Here is a 19,226-nt window from a genome sequence, read left to right as displayed (position 1 = left end):
CTTCGGACCTTCAGCCAATCAAGACCTCCAGGCAACCAAGCTTTTAGTGCAGCTCATAAGTCATATTTCAGCAGGACTCCAAGCAGATGGGGAAAAATTAATAAGCGGGTAAAATTCCTTTTCTCTCCTCCCATCCCACCAAGAGCCAAGCTGGTAGATAATTATGGGGTGGCTGCCAAAGGAGTTTGATCTTCAGGGCTGACTTACGGCATTTTTACTGCTCTGGCTGACGGCCAGTTTAGTCACTGCCCTTTACAATGTCGTGAATGCTCTCTGTATTGCAGGAAATCAGAAGCGGTATGCCAGCCATGACTGAATCAGGGAGAAAAGGAACGGGGGGCAGCTGAGGCAGGGGCTGGACCAGAAGAAGGAGCAAAGGAAGAAGCCACATTTTTGCTTGCCTAGAGGGGACAGTACTAATATTCTTACAATGAGTCAGGACTGTGTTGGGCACTCTACGTACTTAGACTATTTCATTTCATCCTCCATCATTTATTCACCCACTCCTCCAATATTTATTGAGAGACTTCAATGTGCCAAGCTCTATCTTAGACCCAGGAGGTGAACTAATAAACAAGACAGACCAGGTCCCAGGCTTTGTGGAACTGCCATTCAGGTGCAGGAGCTGAACAATGAAAAAATAATAAACAGAGAACCCAGGAAGCTAGTTTGCATTGAGGGTCAGGGAAGGCTTATCTGAGGAGGAGATAATTGAGTCTGTTGAATAAAAAGAAAAGAATTGTGCAGGATTAAAAAATGGAGTTGAGGAAGAGAGATGGGAAACATTCCAGGCAGAGAGAACAACCAGTGCAAAGGTCCTGGGGTGAGGAGAAAGGTGGTATGATCCAGGAATTGTCAAGGAGAAAAGGGAATGGGAAATGATCTCCAAGAAGCAAGAAAAACTTGATAGATCAGAAGTTTAGGCCACGAGGAATTTCATTCTGTGGGCAAAGCTGGGTCTAGAATGCCTAATCCTTGAGCCTTCACTGCCAACTACCATTTCATAAATCATCTGTGTCATATATCATCACCACTTCCCAGTGAGGCACCATACTAGAGCCAAGTGAGGGTGGCAAGATTTTCCCTGCCCAGCCACCTCTTAAGAAAGGGTGTTAGGCTTAATCAAACTGGTTACCTGGGACTTGCCAATGGGCAGTGATTTTATCATCAGTGTTATTAACAGCATTATAACAGCAGCACCAAACTTCTCTGGAGAATTGTTATTGTCCACATCCTCTGCTCGGAGCTTTACACAAGTCACCAGATTTCATCCTTACTGCCCCATGGGGTGGGGCAGTTGATGTCCCTCTTCTGTCAAGTGGGAGACGATAAAACAGGGAATGACATCATCTGATTTGTTTTAACAGAACAATGGCTTTGGCTGTACACACCTACCTCTTTTGGCCCTCAGAGCAACACTGTGCAGTGTGATTATAGGAACACACACACACACACACAGATGAAGAAACTGAGGTTCCCAGAGGCCAAATCATGCCCCCTTGGGTCACACAACTGTGAAGAGCGAGCTAGGACGGAAGCCCAAAGTGATTCTGGCCTTAACCTCACCCCATGCTGGTGATAAAAAGGAAGGTGGTAGCAAGTGAGAAGGAGGGTGACTGCTGGGGTAACTTGGAGAACTTGGCCTTGGGCCTGGAATCCAGCCTCCAGATATTTTCCTGGCCTGAGCCCAGACCAGCCCTCCCCCCTACCCTCCCCGCCTGGGTAACTGTCCTGTTGAATGAAGTGCTCTGCTCTCAGAGTCTCTGCTCTGGGACAGCCCTTGCCCCCAAGTGTCTTATTAATGGGGCTGTCCAGCCCGAGGTTTATGTGCCCACACAAGCCTGCCCTGAGCCCCATGCCCCAGCTGTCCCACACAGTCTCCACTGTCTGGGCCCTGTCTGCGGATTGGTGCCCGGCCTGGCAAGAAGGCCAAGTCCTGCCTGCTAGGCCAGCCAGAGGTCACCCGCCGCACCCAAGCTGCCGGCTGCATGGTGAGAGGACTGCTTTGCTTCTCCCCCCAACCCTGGATGCCTCAGTTTCCCTTTCTGAGAGAGGCAGGGGTGCAGGAAGTGAGGAGCTACAGGGACCACAGGACGTGTGGGCCACATGCGGACACCGTGCGCCTCTGACAGGATCAATCACTCTAAGCCTGCCTGAGGAGCTCTGGGCTTAGGAACAGCTGTGAAAGCCTCCTTTGTGCCTGAGGAGAATGAGCCGCGAGAGGACAGGGGGCCCTGGCCCGGGGAACCCCTTGGGCCCCGGCTCCTGAGATCAACATCAGCAGGGAGGACCCCCAGCCTGGCCCCCGAGGCCCACCCAGGCCTGGTGCCTACTTTGTGCCATGGGAACAGTCCAGGGGAAGAAGGTAAGAGCCCCCAAGGGTCCTGTTGGGTCCCTGAATGTGGGGAGGGAGACTGCATTTACCAAGTGGGAGCCCTCACCCACCTACCCACCGGCTCTGGGGGGCCTCACCCAGCCACTGCCCCCTGGCATCCCTCCCTGAGCTCACAGCCAAGATTTGCATCTAGAAACCTGGCTGGGGCTTAAGACAAAGCCATCTGATCTCTCCATCTCTGGAACAGACCTGGGGCTGCCCAATCTCACGGGCTCTCTGGTCTTATACATATGCCTCTCTGCTTTCCTACATACAGGCTCTGTGGCCACCCCTCCGCATGCACCAGGGGAGTGTCTGTGGGCAAGGTATCAAAGCTTTCTGTAACTCACTTCCCCATGGGGACAATAGTCACTACCTCAGTGAAATATTAAATGAATTAAATGAATTATACATATATACATATATATTTATTATATTGTATTATATATTATTATTATTATTATTATTATATATTATTATAGAATTCTCTTCATATTATTATGCATCACCTTCTACATCTGAGCTCCCAGTAGGGGATCTGTAGACAGCAAAGCCTATGCGTGTTTCTGAAAATGTGGTCGATACACCCCCTGTGTCTGCATTAGAGATGGGGCATGTGAGGGGGCTTGTTCCACAAGCCTTCTTGGGGCCGGCCCAGACCTCCTGGATGGAGGAGAAGGGGAGGCAGGGCTCCCTGGGGATTCTCCTGCATGCTTTCAGCCCAGGTTGTCCAGGACAGTGATCCCAATGGTGTGGTCAGGCAGCCCAGTCCCAGCTCCCCCATCTACCCACTGCGCCAAGGAGCTGAACCCCTCTGGATCTCAGCTCCTCACCTGTAAAGTAGGGCCAGTCCCCACTTCCTGGGAGGTTCCATGACCTGATACCTATAAAGTGCTTAGCACACTGCCTAACACCCAGAGGGCCCAGTAAACAGGGGCTCTAATCCTCAAACAGCTCATGGTTGTGCTTGGCTCCAAATTTTCTGCCAACCCAGCCCATGCCACATTTTTCAAACTTAAAACACATCATGGACCTGATGGAGGAAGTCTTTCTGGACCTCAGCTTCCCCATCAGGAAAATGAGTGTTGGGTTAGATAACCCCCTGGGGCCTCCTAGTGCCAGCCTCTGCTTCCCACCTCCTTCGCTTCAGAAGCAGTCAGACCTGGGAGCTTCTGCCGCCCCTCAGCAACCCCAGCAGCATTATCCTACAAGGTTGATGTCCTGTGGCTGTCCCTTCTCCCTCCCGCAGTGTTCCCTCGAGCCAGCCCGCAGTTAGGACAGGTAGATTATCTGAGCAGCCCAGAGCGGCCGTCCCAGCCACGCTTTGCGCCCTGGCCCCACCCATCCCCTCTTTCAGGAACAGTCTTCCAGCTCCTCTCCTTTCCCAAGGGGGAATGAGCTCAGCCTCTAGATCTTACCTGTGCTGAGAGTCACCTTGGAGAATAGCTTAGCAGGCCTAGAAAAGACCCCGACAAGGTCTCGTGCAGCAACGGCAAATACAGCTCACATATTGCCATCCTCTCTTCCCCCACCTGTGACAGACATCACCAATGGATCCCAGTACCCTTTCCCACTAAGTGTAGATGGCCTCAAAATCCCCCTCAGCACAGCATCCCAGGACTCCCCCACCAGTCAGCCAGGACTAGCCCCCACATTGAAAGCCATGCCTACCCTGAGCCCAGCTCCTTCTCCAGCCCTGCAGGGAAAGGCCTCCCGGGGAGAAGGCAGCAAGAGCATAGTGATTGGGAACATGGGCTTTGGGGTCGGACAGACCTCAGTCAGTTCCTCCACGTGCTCTATGACCTTGGACAAGACAATACACTTCTCTGAGCCTTAGATTCTGCCTCGATAAACTAAAGATAATAATCCTTCTCACATTGTCATAAAACCTAAATGATATCATGCCTGGGACAAAATAGGTACTCAGTCAACGTTCTCTCTTCTCTGCGTTTGATCCTCTCACACCTGTGTCCTCCCTTTGAGCCAATGAGGGCATTAATATCACACCCAACAGCAGATGAAAAAACTGAGTCATGAGCAAACATAACTTCCCCCAGCTGGTCAGTGGTAGAGCCGGCCTGGAGCATAGGTTATGAGCATGCCCAGGCCAGGCCCTTTGTGGGGCTCCCCCAACCATGGATCACCCCACCAAACCCCCCATATGCCTACTTCTGTCTCCATTTCTGGAGGCAAACAGCCCAGCTGCCTCTGTGGGATGTCTATGACAGGCCCAGCCATGCAGAACATGATGTCCAGCACCCACTGGCCTGTCCTATAAAGGTCACCCTGCTGTCCCTGGGGGCTTCTCAGACCCCTCCCACGCTGGTGGCTTACTCACAGTTATAAAATAACAGCTCTGGAAAACCCCTGGTGATGTGCTCCAATCCTCTCCCCATTGTACAGCTAGAAGACTGAGGCTGAGAGAGCGGGAGGACTTGCCAGGGCCATGCAGCCAGGGTCAGACCGTTTCCACAAGGCCTGGCAGCTCCAGGCCCAGCCCCAGAAGCACACAGGAAGGCAGCGGGTCTCCTTCCCCAGCACCATGCAGGGCAGGACCAAGCCGCCCCTTGGAGACGACCCCTGCCCACTTAGTGCACTCTCTCCTGGTATATAACTGTCTGTCACATCTTCATTGGCTCCCAGCCCAGCTTCCCATAAACACCCATCAACTGGGCACCTGTGCCGGGAGCTGGGCCAAGGAGGGAAAGGCATACGTGCCCTCACAGCAACTCTCACGGCCCTCGGACACCAGACGACCGGGGTCTGGGCACTCTGTCCTCAGCCTCCACTCAGCAGCCAGTGCCCCTCCCCCAAGGAAGGGCACAGGCCCACAGGCTCTTACAGGCAGTCCCCACACAAGTCTACCACCCCAGGCATGATCCTACTTCTACCCTTAAAGCGCCCAATGCTAAATACAGATACTAAATGATACCCTGATACTAAAAAGAAAACGTTACTCATAACAGCCCATGTGCATTGCGCTTCAGCAAAGATTCTCTCATTCAGTATGCCCACAGCTCTTTGAGGTGGATACGTTCATTACCCAAACAATCAGAGGCACAGAGAGATTAAATGAGAGGCTCGAGGTCACCCAGCCAGTAAGCAGTGGAGTCGAGATTTGAAGCAGGCGGTCTAAGGAGCCTTGACCACTGAACCCCACTGCTGGCGTGTGTGAAGGTGGGCTCTGGAGCAGGAAGAACAGGGTTCGAATCCCACCTGGGACCCCTGTCAGGGCCACCTGCTTAACCTCTCCGAGCCTCAGTCTCCTCATCTGCTAAATGGGATCATGATTTCCCCTTCCACACTAGGATGAGCAGAGGTGCCTGGCACAGAGTCGGTGTCAGAAACGGTGGCACACAATGGTACCCTTGCTCTGGAAGCTGAAGGTGGAGCTTCAGCAGAGAGGGGGCTGGCTGTGCCCCCAGACCCACAGTGGAACCCCTTGAAGCCCTCAACACTCAGCATGCTGCAAGACCTGTCTCCAAACTCAGCACCACCCAGATTTTTCACTGAATGAATCCTACATTCTGACTCTGTTGATATTTGCCAAGTCACTCGTCGCTTTGTATTCGTCTTCATTAGAAGGAAATTTCCTTGACTAAAACAAAAGGAATAAAAGAGGAGAGATCCAGCTAAATTTGATAAATGGCCTGAAAGGGAGTGTTCGTTCTTATGGAGTCCGAAAGGTGCACATCTGGCCGGGCCCCACTGGCTCCCTGAACAATTATCCCCACCGATGATGGATGGCTCCTCTCCCCGGCGCCGCTCAGTGGGGCCGGAGGACCTCGTTAGAAGGCTCTCACTGCCCGCTGCCCGTGCCATGCCATGCGCCCCCCCCCACCCCTGCCCACCGCCTCTGACCGCTTCCCTGACGGGAGCTGGGGCTTCATCTGGGCATGCAGGGCACACTCCCGGGGGCTCTGGGATTAGGCACTAGCACAAATGCTGCCATTGTGAGCAGCTTGCCAAACCCTGGACTTTGTCATTCAGGTCCAGGCTCCCCCTTTTACTCCATCTGTTCACCCCCTGGATCTGAAAGCCCCTGAATGTTTTCCTTCCCAGCCTGAGCAAACCGGTAAACACCCCGTGCTCCCCTCCACTGTGAACTGTCCTCTCCACCTCATCCTCTACTCTCAGAATAGCCTCGCCTGGCACGCTTGAAAAAGTTGGAGCTAAAATTTCTTCCCTGGGAAAGCCCAAGGACAGAGGGCCAGGTCTGGGAGCTGTAGGGCTATGTACTGGCAACAACTGAAAGGGGCATTTGAAAGTAGGCACAGTGACCTTTGGAGGCAGGGAAAGGGCAGTTTTCCTGTTCCCTGAGGCCTCCCTATGGGGCTTTCCTCCTCCTCTGCCCCTGGCTTCCCCAAGCCAAGATGGAATTCAGAAGCTGAATGCCCTGGGCTGCCTCGAACAGATGCACAGGCTGGGCAATGCACAAAAGCAATGAGTGGATGGGTGAGCAGGGGTGGAATCCAGCCCACTCTCTACCAGCAGATCCTGGTACCCAGGTGTTGACTAGGTCTGCCCAGAGGAAGGAATGCTGCTTTGTGATTGCACAGTGCCATCACCTACAGTCCTGCAATCACCTCTTCCAAGACTAAAACTTCTCCTGTCCATCCTTATGGCAGGAAGCCCAGCTTATGGGGGAAAGACATTGAAGGAGAAAGAAAGGACGATGCCAGCTCAGCTGACACTTCTCCTCGGAAGCCTGGCCCAAGTGGATCTCTAATGTCTATGCAGGGCTAGAGGCTAAGACGAGGATGGCAGGGCAAGCCTGTCTCAGAGCCGTATCCTCAGGAACAGGCTGCAGGTTTCGCTAAGCCTGGAGGATCACCAGCGGTGCTGGGAAGGGGCCAGAGAGATTAGAAGGGGGTAAAGCTCCCTCAGACACCCCATGGCACCACCACTCCCCCTGAGTTCCCCAGACTAGGGCAAATCCCATTATGCTCCCCACGCTCTCCCCACCACACTGATCGAGGCTGTAATCTCGGATTTAGTTCTGTGATTTCCCCAAGGAGGGAGACTGTGTTTGACTTTGTGGCTCACAGTTGTGTCCCCAGCACCTAGCAGATAATAAGTACCCAACAGATTGAGGAAGGGAGACAGAGAGAGAGAGAGAGAGAGAGAGAGAGACAGAGATGGTGGCTGGGTCTGCATGGGGGTAACTCCATGGTGGGGCTGAAGGCCAAATTCATGGAAGGATCCACACAGAACTCGGGCTGGGAGGAAGGACATAGATTGAGTCCCTCAATTTCTCCCACACATCCCCTTCTTACCTTCCAAGAGCTTTAAGACTCTCACCCAAATTCCCACATTCACCACCTTGCCTCCAGCTGCCCCCCCCCCCCCACACACACACACAGATTTTCCACCTGCACAACTTCCTGGCCTAATGCAAAATCCCTCATTGGGCTTTTTCACCATTCATCCAACCATTTTTTTCACCATTCATCCAACAAGCACTGACTGGGCACCACTGGGTACCAGGATCCCAGGCGCCAGAGACAGACCAGTGAACAAGACTCTGGCCCCGTCCCTGCACAGCCCAGCAAGAGAGAAATAAGTCAGTGGTGATGACAGAGCAGGTACTAGGTGCCCTGATAAGGGAAACACAGAGGAGCTGGGGCACAGAAGGAGGTCCACAAAGCAAGAAGAGGCCAGGGAAGCTCCCAGAGGCCCAAGCTGTGATCCAAAGAATGAAGAAGGGATAAGCAGGTCTAGGAGCCAGGAGAGACATCCAGGGACACAGTAGGACCTGCCAAGGCCTAGAGGTATAAGAGGCATGGTGCATCCAGGAACTGAAAGAATCTTCTGGTTTGCAGCCACTCTTCCTGAGCCTAGCACAGTGTCCTGACCCCTGATTCTGGGGTTGGGACCTGCCATGGGCCTGGGTCAAGTGAGGCCCTAACTCACCACTGCCCCACCTACCCCTCTACTTCCTTATAGTAACACCCTCCCCCCAAAAACCAACTATGGATCTTCCTCAGCCTCTTTGATCAAGCAGAATATTCTTTTTTTCTCTCCTTTATTTTGCTCAAGTATTCAAAACAGCTGAGAACAAAGCAAGAGAAAGAGAGATAGAGAGGGAGAAAGAGAGACAAAGACACAAGTGATGAAAATCACCAAGAGAAACTCTGCTGGGAGCCGAATGAGCAGACCCCAAGCCTGTTCTCCCCAACCTCTGCCCTTCTGCTCCCCACACCCTCTGAGTGCCCCTCTGGGCCTCTTTTCCACTCCCATGTGTTTTCATGCCTCCAGACAGGAAAAAGGGAGAAGGACCCAAGATGGCAGGCTTCACCTCATGCTCAGACCATGAGGGGCAAATCCTTCCAGGACAGTAGAGGGCAGGACATTATTTTCATTCCTTCCTTACATCACTCACATCCTCTTAATCCAATTTTCATCCACCAGCAAGCAAAAACCTTCACCTCAAGGCCCTGAGCCACCCTGGGCGAGATGGTCTCCCTTTCTGGGCTTCCACACTCCTCCCTTGTCAATGCAGGGTTGGTAGCTGTGCAACTCACTGCTTTAGGGGGCAAAATGAGGCAGGGAGAAGCGAGGAGGTGAGAACATGCATCTCCCAAAGGATGCAGTGCCAGGACCCCACGTACACGATGGCAATAGCCCCTCTCTGCAGGCCGGCCTGGGTTGTCTCCCCCATTTCACAGCCCTGAAGGGGTCAGAGGAAGTCATCGTAATGCAAGATGGCCTTAGGCTCCTCCCACACGCTCCAGAAGCCAAAGGTTTGCAGAGACCTTGAACAGCACAGCCAACCCTGGCCTACACCCATAAGCTGAACTGAATCCACTCCACATGCTTCAGCAGTCTCAGGGGTCACCAGGCCTCTCAGACCTCCTTCCTTCTCATCTGTAAAATGGGCATCACTTGAAGGTAAAAATATGAATGCTTTCCAGTCATTGAACTCCCACAGAATCCTCACTGCAAACCCGGCCACATACATATGTATGTCCCCACTTCACCAAGGTAAAAACCCAGACTCAGAGAGGTTGAGCTCACTGCTCAAGATCACACAGCCATTAACGGCCAGAACCAGGCCTTGAACCCAGATGCCTCTGGCTCCACAGCTCATTGACTTGTTTTTCAAGTATCTGGATGAAACCGTGATGCTCAAGCCAGAGTAAATCTTCACCTTGCTGGGTAGAGTTACTAGCTGGTGGTGGCTCCAGTCCCACTGGGAGCTGGGTTGAAGAGCGACCTTAAAGTTCAGAAGAATTTAATTTCCTTCATGAAAGGGCTTGGAGGTGGGGCAGGAGGGGCCAAATCAAAAGCCGGCTTTTGAGAAGGCAGGAATCCAAAAAGGCAGCTCCCTCCCTGGGCCCCAGGGATCTGCTTTCAGAACATTGTGTCTCCTAAGCTGACATGAACGAGGGGCTTTGTTTAAGTGAGCGATCAGATCTCAGGGCCTGGAGGGTAGGGAAAGGGCAAGGAGCTGGAACTTTCCTTCTGTCATCTAAAATCTAAGACAAGACCAAAGAAAACAGCAAGGTGCCCCAGGGAAGCCGGGAGAGCCTGGCTTGGTCTTAGCGACATCTTGCTCCCATGGAAGCTTCAGATAGGGCATGGGGTGTCCCACAAGGGATGTCATACCCAGAACCTACAGAACTCGGCCAGAAACCAGATGGAGATGCTGTGTGGGGGACCCACCCAAGAGTTTTTCCTTATGCACCTGAACTCTTGGGAACACTTCGGGGTCATATTGGGGTATACGATGTGGCAGATGTTCATGGAGAATCCTGCCATCAGCAGGCCCCAAAGCAGTCAGTTTGTGAAGGGCCCATGGTGACGCTGTGGTCACAACCGGGGACCGTGGAGGGACATACTTGTTTCCTAGGGCCGCCCCGACCACCTACCTGCCATAAATTAGGTGGCTGAAAACAACAGAAATTTGTTCCAGAGCCTAGAAGCCTGAAGTCAAGCTGTTGGAGGGACTGTGATCCCATAAGCCTCTAGGGGAGAATCTGTTGTTTGCCTTTCTCTTAGTTCTGGTGCTGCGAGCCACCCTTGTTGCTCTGTGGCTTGTAAATACATCACTCCAGTCTCTGCCACTGCCACTATTACGTGGCATTCTCCTGTCTGTCTGTGTCTTGTCTCCTCTACTTATAAGGACACCGGTCATACTCGCTTAGTGCCCACCCTAATGACCTCGTTTTAACTTGATTTCGTCTTCAAAGACCCTACTTCTAACTAAGGTGACCTCCACAGGTACAGGGGCTAGGATTCCAACATATCTCTTTGGGGGGACACAATTCAACCCATAACTGTGACCCTCACCCCACTGGACCTCTACTCTTCTTATGCATCTAAAGTTATACACTAGCATAGCTGGAACCCATCCATCCTCTGCCAGCAGCTCTCCTGGGGCCTCAGTTCCCTTTAGCTCCTGTCCAGTGGGGTGACTTCCCACATGTCATTTTGATTCCAGGCCTAGTCCTCCCTTCTCCTGGGTAAAATCCTTGGAGAGCAGATACATGGAAATCCACAACCACCAGGCCCTCTGTGACCCCCATGTGGCCCCCTCTGTGGCCTCCTGTGACACTGGCTCTCACTCACTCTAATCCAGCCACACTGACTCTGTGTGTTTCTCCGACCCACCAAGCTCTTCCCCACCTCAGAGCCATTGCCTCTGCTGTTCCTCCTTCCTGGTGCACTCTTCCCTGGCTCTCCCCAGGGCTGGACTGTGCAGGGCTCAGCTCAGAGAGGCCTTCCCCAGCCCCCCACCCCCCGTCCTAGCTAAGTACCCCCATCTTTGTCTCCAGTCTTGTAGGAGCTCCGCAGAACTTACCACCATCTGAAATCACCTTCATTGGTTATTTCTTTAACTGTTTCATACCTGGCTTTCCCAACCAGCCTGTCAGCTTTCTGAGGGCAGGGACCTTACCTGTCACTCATTCTGGAGGCTCAGTACCTAGTGCAGGTCGGACATACGATAGGTATGAGTGAATGAGTGAATAAATGAATGAATCCATAGCTGTCATAGAGGGAACTCACTCCTTCATTCCATAAATATTTCCTGAGCATCCGCTCCGAGCCAGATGCTGCGTCAGGCCTGAGGCAGTCACAGTGTGCTCAGGGAGACAGAGAGTACATGCCACAGTGACTGACTGACAGGAATTAGGAAGAGGCATCCTTCCTCACAGGGCTTCACCATTAGCTGCCAGCAAATCAGAAATTCAAATTATGCTATCTACAAATGACTACACTGAGATGCCAGCATGGAAATGTCCCCACAGACCAACAGCCCCCTTCCTGATGTCCTAATATCCTCTACCCCTGAAGCCCTCTACCCCCAACAGCCCCAGAGCCGAGGAAGAAAAAACAAGATCTCAAAACGATAGAGATGTTTCTGCCAACCACAGGTTCAGGACTTGAACTGGCACTGGTATTCCACAAAGCGATCAAGTGCCATTACGCTAATGTTGCTGTGAATTTTCTCTCTCTGTCTCAGGGGACCCATGTGTCCCTCAGCTGTGGACCCAGAAGTGGGATCACTAAGTCCGAGGGAGCAAATTTTACCTCTACCCTCTTAGGGTATCTGGCTAGGACTGAGAATTAAATCAACCTAAGACAGGTTAATAGGAGAAAAGCTTAGAGATTTTCACAGGTTCATGAGAGTCCGCATTGGAAAACAAAGCCCCCAGAAGCACACAGACCCAAGTGCTTCTATACCAAGTTGAACAAAAAATAGCAATTGTGGGAAAGTGACTGAAACATATGGAGAGATTAAAGGAAGACAAGGGTTATCTTAACAAGATCTGTTTGTATAGATTTCTCTCTGCTCCATCCCGTCTCTGGTGATAAAAATGTTTTTTTCCTCCTGGTGTAGGGAAGGCATCTTTGACACCGGAGTCTTATCTCCTGCTTTCATGAAGACGAGGTGGGGGCAGAGTACCCTTCTTGTACCCGCTGTTTTTCAAGTGTCTCTAGCTCAAAATAATCCTTATGCCAAAGTGGCATAGTTTGGGGTCACCTATGCTGCCGCCCTTCACACCTTTTCTAGATAAAGCAGACCGGTTACAGCAAACTACACGCCCACAGGCAGTGTATCAGTGTTCAACTACCCCACATCTTTGCCAATGTTTTCTACTTTTCACGCTTTTTAATTTTTTGTGACCCTGATGGATAGATACTAGTGTCTCATTACGATTTTGCTTTCTTTTTTTTTTTTTATAAAGCAGATTTGATTTAAAAGATATATTTAGAAACCTACCAAACGTTTTCAAGCACTCATGGAGTATTTACAAATGTTGACCACATTCTAGGTTACAAAACAAATCCGGATACCAAAGCATCTGTATCCTACCCATCATGGTATAGGTCAACAACATAATTAAAGGACAATAATAAACAAAAAAGAAACTAAAATATATTTGGAAGATAGGAAACACTTCTAGATTGATCAACGAAGAGATCAAGAAAATCTTCAGACCTCAGTGGTCATAAAGATACTGTATATCAAAACACAGATAACCCAGTATTTAAGGAGAAGTTTATAACCTTAAAAGCAGATAGAAAAGAAGGCTGAGATTTAATGAGCCAAATGTCAAAGTTAAGCAGTTGGTAAAAGAACAGCAGACCAATCTAAAAAACTAGTAACAGGAAGTAGTTCTAGTAGTTTCCAGAAGTAACTGGAAAATAAAAATTAGAGCAGAAATTAAAGAACTGGAAAACAAATATGTGATAACAAAGATCAGTATGGCTCAAAGTTGGTTCTTTGAAGAAGATGGCAGAAAATGATACAGCTGACTTTACGCCTGTAAAATTTTAAACTCTCTAGAAACATCTAGAAAACATTGCTGAACAACTGGCTTAAGGAGAAATAAGCAAACTGAGTAGTTAGTAACACTTTAAGAAATTAAGCCATGGGTTAATCTCCCCATAAAGAAACCATCAGATCATCATTTTTATAGGTGTGTTCTATTAAGCTTTAAAGTAATTCATCAGTTTGGTTTTATACTCTGTCTTCTAAACAGCAGAAAATGAGAGAACACTTCCCACCTTTTTTATGATAAAATAACTTTTTGCATTTTATTTTCAAAGATTTTATTTTTAAGTAATCTCTACACCCAACGTGGGGCTCGAACTCACAACCCCAAGACCGAGAGTCACATGCTCTACTGAAAGCCAGCCAGGTGCCCCTATGATAAAATAACTGTGATATCAAAATTAAACAAGGACACTTAAAGAAAAGAAAATCACAGTCCAATCCACTCATAAATATCGGTGCAAAAAAATTCTAAGCAGGACTCCCAGATCCCATAGCCTGGAGGCACTGGAATTATTTTTAACCTGTGCACTACAAACATCTCTCTGTGAGTGTCGTCTGACTCACAGACAGTCAGCTAAGAAGTTGGCCATGAAATGGCCATGGGCTTCCCTCTCCTCCAACTCCTGTCATTCCAGAGCCAGGTTAGTGGAAAGTTCCAGTGGCAGTTTTTCCAAGGATGTCTCATCAGTCTCAGCCAGGTTAACAGTGGAGATAGGGAGAGACATCCTGGGGTGACTTCATGGGTCCAGTCCTGCCCACTGGCACCGTGGTCTGCGGGCACCCCTCTGCCTGCCCCCAGCCTGATGTGCTGCAGCCAGGAGCCTCCGGGCTGCCTCCCTGGGCCATAGCGCAGCAGGAGCCGAGCCAGCAAGCTGTGTGCGGCAGGCGTGACATGTAGACCTCAGACCGGCTGTAAGAGCTAAACTTTCCTGCCTTTGCCACCTGCCCAGCAAAGGCTCCACAACCCCAGAGCGAGGATTCGACAGTCATGGGAGGCTGAGCTCCTTGGGAGGGCTGGATAGAGATGGTCTCCAGAGAGCAGGGCCTCCTCCCAGTTTCCTCCCTCCCCCATTCACAGGGAGGTAATGGCCCTGGGGCACTCAACCCTGGGGTGGAGGGCATCCTTTCATGTCAATCCCTTCTTCATGGGTACATAGTATTCCCCTGATACAGACATGCCACGATCTGCTTGAACAATCTTTGATTTGAGAGAATTTAAGTTATTCTTTTATTCTTCCACGCCCTGATAGACATCCTATGTCCTTTCCCTGGGATGAATTCCACATTTAGGCTCCTAGGTGGGTTTCTATGAAGTTGGGTGGAAAACGCTGTGTGTACGTGAGGACAGACAGACTTTCCAGCGAGGGGGAACGTGGCCATCAGACCCTTATGGGAGGTTGTTTCCAGAGTCGAGAATCACTGCTGCAGGAAACACAACCCACACAGTGTGACTTGTCTCCTGGATTTCTTCATTCTCACGCAGAGCAGTTTGGCACCTCGGACCACAGGGTTTCCAACAACTTCATTTCAAGGAAATAATCATTTCCCATTTAGTTAATCATCACGTGGTAGGCACCATCCGAGTACTTTACACAGCACCATCTCACAACAACCCCATTAAGTTGGTGCTGCAGTTACCCCCATTTTACAGACAGGAAACAGCTCAAAGAGGTCAGGGGCCTTTCCAAGCCACGCAGTAGGTCAGTGGTGAACCTAGGGATCGGACCCAGGAGGCCGCCTCAGAGCCCACCGTCTGAACCACACACTTGCCCGAACATCACCGCCCAGGGCCATGCGTGGGCCACCCAGAGCCCGGGAATCAAGCCCGGAAGCGGCAGTTCCCCTGCTTTTCTCCGTCAGGTTGTCAAGGCTCTCTGGGCTGAGCCCGTGTCAGGGTCCCACCTATAAACACGCACTGCAGAAAATCAAGAGTGCCTGCGGGCTGAAGGAGCCATCCAGGGTGGGCAAACATCACGATCGTGGCTGGCCCTGCTACAGCGCCGTAGCTCAGAACAGCACCATCTCTGGAGGGCAAAGCTGGCTGTCAAAATTCTGCTGATTCCAGATTGGGAGGGGGAAGTAGAGTGAGTGAAGGGGAGCCTTTGGGCAGGAACCCCTCTTTCCTGCCACCTCCTCTCACACTGGGGCTCGTGTCTGCAGTAGCCCAGCCCGAGGGCAGCATCTGGCACAAAGAAGCCAACCCCAAGTGCCGGCGGGAGGCTGGGGTTTCCTTGAACTACACCAGCCACAGCCCTGCCCACCACTCTGGTGCAAAGGAAGGTGGCCTTTGGAAATTCAGTAAGTCCCCTGGGAATAACATCAGTGAGAAAGTGATTAACAGCTGTATTTATTGAGCACTTACTACGCCCCACACCTGTGCTAAGAGGTTCATGTCATCCAGCTCCAGCCTCTGCCAATGCTTTGATTATCCACACTTTCCAGGTGAGAAACTGAGGTGGGGAGAAGTTAGGCAGGTGACAAAGCTCAAAGGTGTCGGAGTAGGAATCTATACGAAGGCCGTCTGGCCCCGGAGCCCCCAGCCAGAGCTGGGCTCCAGAGCTCCCTCTGACCCCGGAGCTCCCTCTACCCCTCAGCAAACACAGGGAACTTAAAGTTCCAAATCAGGGCGTCTGCCACCAGCAGGTGAGAGCCCCAGGGGCAGAGACCAGGCTTTCCTCATCCCGACAGGCTGAGCCTCAGGGACCAGGGATCCTGCACAGGACAAATCTAGCATAAAGTCCCTGTTTGCCACCTGCCAGCTGTGTGGCCTTGGGAGAGTTAACTGAAATCTCTGAGCCTCGGTTTCCTCACCTGTGCGTGGGCACTGATGACACTCATTTACTCAGGTGGCTGTAAGCAGCAAATGGAATGATTCAGCGAGGTGCTGCCCCGATAAATGGAAGCGGTCGTCATTAATGCTCTTGTTATTTCCATCCTGCAAGTGACTCAGCTGTCTCCTCAGATTCATTACCAACCAGAGTCTCTGAGAGGGAATGGCCTCAGGCTGCCTAGACCCCACTAGGAATAGTAATGATGTAACAGTCCTATCAGCAGCTGAGACTTATTGATTGTACACTATGTGCCAGGCACCCTTTACATATCAACTAGTCAACACACAGCCCCGGGAGAGGGCAGCAGGGAGGACAGTCAGAGGTCCAGATGCCATGGCCAGGCCAGCCCTTCTGTGCACAGGCCTGCTGGAGGGCAAGGTCACAGATGTCCGCACCAGCAGGTTGTAGGCCCCAGCTTGGGCCCCACATCCACGTCTGAGACCTGCAAAATGACTTTCCCGCCTCACCAACCCCTCAGGTGCTTCTGAGTGAGGACCCAGGGTTGGGGTTGTTGCCAGAGGGCTGGACAAACAGAAAGAGGATGTAGGGGATGTTGGAGTAAAACTGTCTCCAAGCCACCCAGGGCCAAGGACGGTGCTCAACAATGTCTGTTGACTAATATTTGTTGACTGTAATATAAGTGAGGGTTCCATTTTCAGAGCACAGTGGCTCAGGTATTGTGCTCTACCAACCATTTTTTAAATGCATGCATGGAAAGAAAGACTGGAAGGATATATAACAAAGGTTAATCCTGATTATCTTAATTAGGGAGAGACAATGGGGGATATAATGGTCATTTTTGTGTGGGGTTGTGTTGGTTTGGGTTTTTTTTGTTTTTTGGTGTTTTTTTTTTTTTTTTTTTTGCACTTTCTACATTGTCTACAATGAGCAAGTATTAATTTTATGCTCAAAAGAAAATACACTTTTCTGTGCATTTAGGACTCATTCAATTTTACAGAAGAAGATATAGAGGCCCAGAGGGGATAAGCCATTTGCCTAAGGCCACACAGCAAGATGAGGATAGCTGGGACAGACCTAGGTCTGCTATCCCATCCCCTGCACCCTCTGGGAACTCAAGCCTCAGGACTGGGGCATCCCCAGCCCCTGCACGGTGAGGCTTCATTTCTCCTTTTTTCATCACCGTACCCTGAAAACACCTCCACCCCAATCCTGCCAGCTCCCCCAACTCCTGAGAGAGCCCCCCGAAAGAACTAGGGATCTCTGCAGATCTCAGGAAGGTGGTCAAAGGAAAGAAATACATATAAGCCCCCATTCCAGCTTCACAGAGTTGCTGCTTATTCATAAATAAAAGAATGCCCAGGCTATTTTGGGCACCTGTAATTTTCTACTTGAATAACCAGGGAAGTGGCTGCCTGCCCGCTTCTCTGCCCTGCTCATGGCGCCAGAACAGGGGAAACGTGATCTCCCCTGGCGTAATGGGATCTGAGGCCAGGTCTCACTGCTGATTTCCTTGCCTTTGCCCCGTTCCAGAAAGCCCAGGTGTCTCCCATGCCACTTCCGTGAGAGTCTGGGGAGGTAGAATCCAGGCCAGGTTTGCATGCTGTGGACTAGGTGGTTCATTCCAGATGCAGGAAGCAAATCTCAGCTCTCCCACCTGCCAGCTGTGGGACTTTGGGCAAGTGGCTCAACCTCCCTGAGCCCCAATTTCTTCATCTGTAAATTGGGGATATTTTTATCACCTTGCAGGTTTGGTACAGGTGAGGTGCCTGGCTCTTAGGTTAGTTGTTGTTATTTAAGGCATGAGGAAGGAGCTGTTCTGGAAAGAGCCCTGCATAAGATTCTCAGGCTGTTGTTTGCTCTTTTGGTTGCAGGAGTCTGGAGTCAAGAGGGAAAGAAAAATAATTCATCAGTTCTTATAACTGAAAGTCTAGGAGAAATGGCTTCAGGCAAGGCTGCATCCAGGGTCTTAAATGGACCTGGTCCCTCTCTTCCTCATGGTTCCACTTTCCTCTGGTTGACCTCATTGCTGGACCAGTCCTCCTCCAGGGAAACTCCCAGCAGCTGCAGGCTTATATCATTCTTACAGCTAGAGGGGTATGAAGACTGGAGGGGGAAATAGGTACGGGGGGAGGGTGACTTGTGACAAGAAGTCACGGAAAATGAAATTGAAAGAGTAGGTTGAAATGTAGGACTGGAATGCAGACAGAAAATACTAGCCTTTACTCTGTGGTCCAAAGTTTTCTAATATGTTCCACAAGATTTTAATAGGGGTTAGATGAGCTAAAGGTTTCAGGATCAACAGACTGGGTGAAGCCCAATTAAACAGGTTTCTTTCCTACAGAGCCTCTTCATGTTCACACTTCCAGCCGTGAATCTCCAAGAGGAGAGCTGTGAGGTGTAGCATTCCCTAAGGTGCAGGTCCCAATTCTACACTTTGGGAAGGGCCATGAGTCATAGGGAGCCACTGAAGTCAGTGGAGCAAGAGAGTAAGACAGCAAAAGTGTTCTAGGAAGAATACAATGGAAGCCCCGTAGGAGACAACTAGAATCCTCCCTGTGAAAGGGGACAACAGCCAGAACAGGGGCCAGTGGCAGAAACAGGAATAAAGGTACATGGTGAGAGATGGGATATAGGAAAATAGGTGAACTGGCTCAGAAAGCGCTGCTGTTTTGGTGATGGTAATTGTGAAATTTAGTTTTTATTTTATCTTTTCCACTGAAAGTACAAGGACAAAATATGGGCTCTGAAATCTAGCCAACTCTTTTTTTTTAGGCTTATTTATTTATTTTGAGAGAAGCAGAGATACCATGGGTAGGGGAGGGGCAGAGAGAGAAAGAGGGAGACAGAGAGAATACAAAGCAGGCTCTGCACTGTCAGCACAGAGCCTGATGTGGGGCTCAAACTCACGAAACTGAGATCATGGCCTGAGCCGAAACCAAGAGTCGGCTGCTTAACAGACTGAGCCACCCAGGTGCCCCTAGCAAACTCTTTTCAGTAACTTGGCCTATTTTGCTATTGGGGTAAGTTACTGCACCCTTCTGAATCTCAATTTCCTTGCTTATTAAATGATGCTAATTAGCCCTTTTTCTCAGGCTCCTAGTAAACATTCCAAGACAAATGTAGAGAGAGAGTGTCCAGCTATGAGGTAGACTTCCTTTTCCAGCCATAATGAAGGACCCGGTGCCAGACCAGCCCTCCCACCAAAAACAACACTTCAAAATCAGAGGCAGTTGTCTTCAGAGAGCAGGCAGTGGACGATAGACACTGTGATTCT

General features: G+C 50.6%; 1 protein-coding gene across 1 annotated transcript in view; it reads left to right on the top strand.

The window, feature by feature from the left end:
- The first annotated feature begins 1,947 nt into the window (after positions 1–1,947).
- The window catches only part of FAM107A (family with sequence similarity 107 member A), a 54,121-nt gene continuing 36,842 nt past the window's right edge, over positions 1,948–19,226 (top strand). Inside the window, exon 1 of the mRNA XM_019469921.2 lies at positions 1,948–2,365. Coding sequence (XP_019325466.1) covers positions 2,342–2,365 — 24 coding nt within the window. The 5' untranslated portion in view covers positions 1,948–2,341. The remainder of the gene's footprint in view (positions 2,366–19,226) is intronic.

Source organism: Panthera pardus, unplaced genomic scaffold, assembly GCF_024362965.1.
Source record: "Panthera pardus isolate Hobbes unplaced genomic scaffold, ASM2436296v1 HiC_scaffold_8, whole genome shotgun sequence".
NCBI lineage: Eukaryota > Metazoa > Chordata > Mammalia > Carnivora > Felidae > Panthera > Panthera pardus.
Note: the sequence above shows the minus strand (reverse complement) of the source record. Positions and strands in the feature narration are given on the sequence as shown.